This window comes from Alexandromys fortis, unplaced genomic scaffold (assembly GCF_014885135.2).
Source record: "Alexandromys fortis isolate MF-2015 unplaced genomic scaffold, M_Fortis_MF-2015_v1.1 scaffold_47, whole genome shotgun sequence".
Lineage (NCBI taxonomy): Eukaryota > Metazoa > Chordata > Mammalia > Rodentia > Cricetidae > Alexandromys > Alexandromys fortis.
The window spans coordinates 8568286-8573045 of record NW_026067957.1 but is presented as its reverse complement, the minus strand read 5'-3'; the positions used below and the strand labels follow the sequence as shown (position 1 = coordinate 8573045).

The 4760-nt window shown below is 40.7% G+C and overlaps 1 protein-coding gene across 1 annotated transcript in view; it reads left to right on the top strand.

Moving 5' to 3' along the window:
* Positions 1–3534, top strand: part of Adgrv1 (adhesion G protein-coupled receptor V1) — a 530822-nt gene extending 527288 nt beyond the window's left edge. Inside the window, 1 exon segment of the mRNA XM_050152479.1 lies at positions 2947–3534. Coding sequence (XP_050008436.1) covers positions 2947–3065 — 119 coding nt within the window. The 3' untranslated portion in view covers positions 3066–3534.
* Positions 3535–4760: the final 1226 nt, after the last annotated feature.

Sequence of the window (4760 nt, the reverse complement as noted above, 5' to 3'; positions counted from 1 at the left end):
CTCTTCTATCAGGTTCAGTGTGTTTGGACTGATATTGAGGTCTTTAATCCATTTGGACTTGAGTTTTGTGCTTGGTGATAGATATGGGTCTATTTTCATTCTTCTACAGGTTGACATCCAGTTCTACCAGCACAATTTGTTGAAGATGCTCTCTTTTTTCCATTGTTTACTTTTAGCTCCTTTATCGAAAATCAGGTGTTCATAGGTTTGTGGGTCAATTTCAGGGTCTTCTATTCGATTCCATTGATCGACTTCTCTGTTTTTATGCCACTACCAGGCTGTTTTCAATACTGTAGCTCTGTAGTAGAGTTTGAAGTCAGGGATGGTAATGCCTCCAGACGAGGTCCAAATCAGGAGCAGAAGGAGAGAGAGCACGAGCAAGGAACTCAGGACCGCGAGGGGGGCACCCACACACTGAGACAATGGGGATGTTCTATCTGGAACCCACCAAGGCCAGCTGGCCTGGATCTGAAAAAGCCTGGGATTAAACCGGTCTCGCTGAACATAGTGGACAATGAGGACTACTGAGAACTCAAGAACAATGGCACTGAGTTTTTGATCCTACTGCACGAACTGGCTTTGTGGGAGCCTAGGCAGTTTGGATGCTCACCTTACTAGACCTGGATGCAGGTGGGTGGTCCTTGGACTTCCCACAAGGCAGGGAAACTTGATTGCTCTTTGGGCTAACAAGAGAGGGGGACTTGATTGGGCGAGGGGGAGGGAAATGGGAGGCGGTGGCGGGGAAGAGTCAGAAATCTTTAATAAATAAATAAATAAATAAATAAATAAACTTAGCACAGCAGAAAAATGGATGTAACTCTAGGGCAAAGACAAGAGGATGCTGGGAATTGCTGGCCAGCCAATCAAGTCAAATCAGTAAGCTTCAGTTCAGTGAGAAACTTTGTCTTGAAAAAGGAGGTAGAGCACTCTAAGGGAAGACACCGAACATTGGCCTCTAGCTACAACATGCACACATTTATGTATACACACTCCCACACAGGAGTGTATATATACAATAAATTAAGTCATATGTTCACAAGATATTCTGCTAACTCTGGATTGCTGATTGCACCATGCCTATGATGTGACCTAGATGTTTGGCTGGTTTCAATTTTTGCTTATGGGGCTGCCCAGCCACAAAGTGATGGAGGTGGGCTCATAACGTGGTTTCTGAGTATACACCAAAGATATATACCAAACACCTGTAATGAACTAAGTACTTTCTATGAGTGTGAACTAGAGCAATGTGAAGGATGCAATCCATAGGAAAGGCCGACATTTGGAAAGCGAATCATGGTGCTTCTACAGGCATTGAGGGCAGTGCTTGGACTGATGTTCATAGCAGAGCACAGGCAGCCAGATAAAACGGGTGAACAGGAAGGGAAGGACACTGAGCAAGCAGGGCTGTGCTTTAATAGTATATATAGATCTCCTGTAGAGTTCGCCAGTACCTAAATAGTGGGAGAAACAGACATGAGCAAAAACAGAAAATATCTGGAAAGAGCTAGGGGATCTGAGCAGGGGGTGAGCAATTTATGTGACCCAGAAACATAGGAAGGAATAAGGCAGATGGTGTGAAGAATGGGACCAGGAAAGGTGGGCTTTGACTTGAAGGAGTAGACATGGACTCCTGGTTCTTTCCCCACATAAGCTATTCTGAAGCTAAGCAACCTCCTTCCCATAGCTACCAGCAGAAGAATTGGCAGGGACTTAGTGGCTTCTTATTTGACTCTTTTTCTGACAAGTTGAGTGGTCAGCAGTGGGGGATGCACCAAGATCTGTTACCTGGCCATTGGTAGCAGCCTACTCTGTGGCCACTGTATTCTCTGTCTCCCTCACTGTGTGCACGTGTGCTTGCCTGTGTGTATGTAAAGACAGAACACAAGAGTAAATACAGTCCCCACATTAGAGAAGAAAGGAACCTAGTATCGTTTTAAATTATATATTTAAATAATTTATTATATATTTAAATAATTATATGTTATAATTATTTCAAATGTGCACTGTGAAGGGGAAAGTAGTGCCTAGTAGAAAATCTTCAAAACAGAAGCTTGAGGTGCTGCATGCTGTGAAGAACAACTAGTTTCCTGGGTTTCTAATGAGAATGTTTGCACTGTCTTAGTCACGTGTCCTTAAGCTCAATCTTCAGGGCCAGTTTCCTTGGGGCACTGATAGGACACCACGAAGACTCCCTCCTGTACGTCTGTCTGTCTTCTCAGACTAAGAAACACTGAGCATCCCCCATCGGGCTACTGGACTCAGTGAAGTTCCAGGGGTTGGTCGTTATGTTTTTCTATCCCACTAATGAAAAGTCTGGTAACTTGCCTGATTTGCTACTTTGATAAGCCCTTCATTGAGAAATCCTGTTTTCTATTACAAATTATACCTGTCTATTACATGCCAACAAGAAAAATAGAAAAAGCCAAGTGTACTGGCTCACACCTGTAACCTCAGCTCTCAGGCTGAAGCAGGAGGGTTGCTGTGAATTTAAGGCCAGCCTGGGCTACGTAGTGAGAATCTGTCTTAAAACAAAATGAAAACATGAGAGGCCCAACATTATACCTTTAGAAATCAATATGAACTTCTAAAAGCTACAAAAGTAGCTTCAATTTTAAGTATGATTCAGTAATTTTAAAGTATTTGCTGTTTATTCCAAATAAATAGCCTGGACTTTTAATAATATAGAAATAAAAGCCGGGCGATGGTGGCGCATGCCTTTAATCCAAGCACTCGGGAGGCAGAGGCAGGCGGATCTCTGTGAGTTCGAGGCCAGCCTGGTCTACAAGAGCTAGTTCCAGGACAGGCTCCAAAACCACAGAGAAACCCTGTCTTGAAAAACCAAAAAAAAAAAAAAAATAGAAATAAGATGTTTTGGTTTAATGTGACTTGACCACTAAGAATTTCTGTACTAATAGCTTGTACTTAAGTGTTCATTCTTCATTCCAGGTGCTGGTCTCAGTGTCAGCGACAATGAATCTGGACAAGGCAGCCAGGAGGGAGGTACCTTGACTGACTCCCAGATTGTGGAACTCAGGAGGATACCCATTGCTGACACCCACCTCTGAGAGCCTCGCTAGCACTAACCATTAGAAAGAGGATAATTTTCCTATTTGCCTTGACTTTTGTCTTAACTCTGTAAGCGCTTACAGCCCTGTAGCTGAGTGACTTACAGAGACGTGATCACTGGATGGAATATACATTGCTTAGTATTTGTACGATTTAAGAATTGACTGCTATCATAAAAAATCAGATCATTCCTATGAATTAGAAGGATGCATATAGTTCAAAAATATTAGTTGTTTCTTAATCATCCTAATTCAGCTAACATTGTTTAATGAAAGTACTAATCAATAAAAGCAATAGAATCCAGTTGGTATCATCAAGGCTCGTTATTATAAATAAATGTGCATGGGCAGAAACACATAGTGTGTATTCTTGATGGTGTCTGGCACATGTCTCTTTTAGCAGTGATTTAAAGAAATCCAAAGTCCACACTTCTCCCCATGTAGATGATTTTGAGTCCTGAAAAGTACTGTGTGGTCTGTGAAGGATTTTGCACCTGAGTGTGGATGAGACACTGAGGTTGCAATGTCTTTTTCATCAGCAAGACAGATTCTGCTTTCAACAAACTTAAGGTTCTGAACATGTTCCAGAATGAATGTTCTGTCCCCAGTTAAAAATAACTCCACCACAGTCGTTCATGAAAATGAGAGGAGGTTCATTCAAACAGTACAGTTTGTCTTGGAGAAAATTCTCTTGGTTTGTGAATTTTAGTCTTTCTTTGTCTTGGAATGAGAAATCAGGAAATCTCTCCCAGAACACTGTTGTAGACAAGATGATTTCATTTACTGTGTTTCCAGAAGACATGCTGGAAACAGAACAAAGTTGCTCGTGGAATGCTTTGTGACCTTTGATTTTGGAATTCTTACATATTTTTTTAAGAAAACTAAGCATCATCCCAAAGAAAAATGTAACATTGTTTTAAAATTTTAAGAAACTTTGTTATGGTAATGATTTCCCTGGAGCTCCATTTACAACCCTACTGTGTTCCTTCTGGGTGTCAAGTATGGTGTATGTGACTTGAAACATGGGTGGCACTATTTATCTTGATTGACCTTGGTTTTTATTTCTTCTCAAAGCCCCTGCATGCTTCTTACATTGGGCTGTGATAAGCAGTTGTTCTCAGAAATAGAAGACAAAACTCCACAACAAAATCAAGGAGTATACAAAGCAGAGGCAATGGCTTTGGTTAACTTACATTACCTTGTAGGAACTTTAGAAAACATGGTAATTAAACTAAATTCACCTGAAGTGACAAGTTTATGATCCTTCAGCCTGGAGTGCTGCCCAGCCATTCATCTCATGATAGGATTGAAGCAACTAAAATATGGTTTAAATACATAAATCACAAGGAGGAATGCTTTAAATTAATGACCATTTCAATGTTATTGAACTTCATTGATTTGGCATTAGGTGATGAGGATTCAACATCTCTAATCCACCACCCATACTCAATAGCAACACTTTCTATCAGGTTCCTAGAACTCAAAACTTCTCCAAAGGCAATGATCAATAGCTATCTTCATTTCTACATGCTTTCAGAATTTGGAAAAACATACATGTAATATGTATGTGAGTATATGTATATGATATAACGAGATGGTTGAACAACATTGCAAATTATACTATGTCACCAGTACTGCTAAATTTTGCTTTAATGGATTATGTGGCAATTTGACATTACAGAGTAGGGAAAGGGA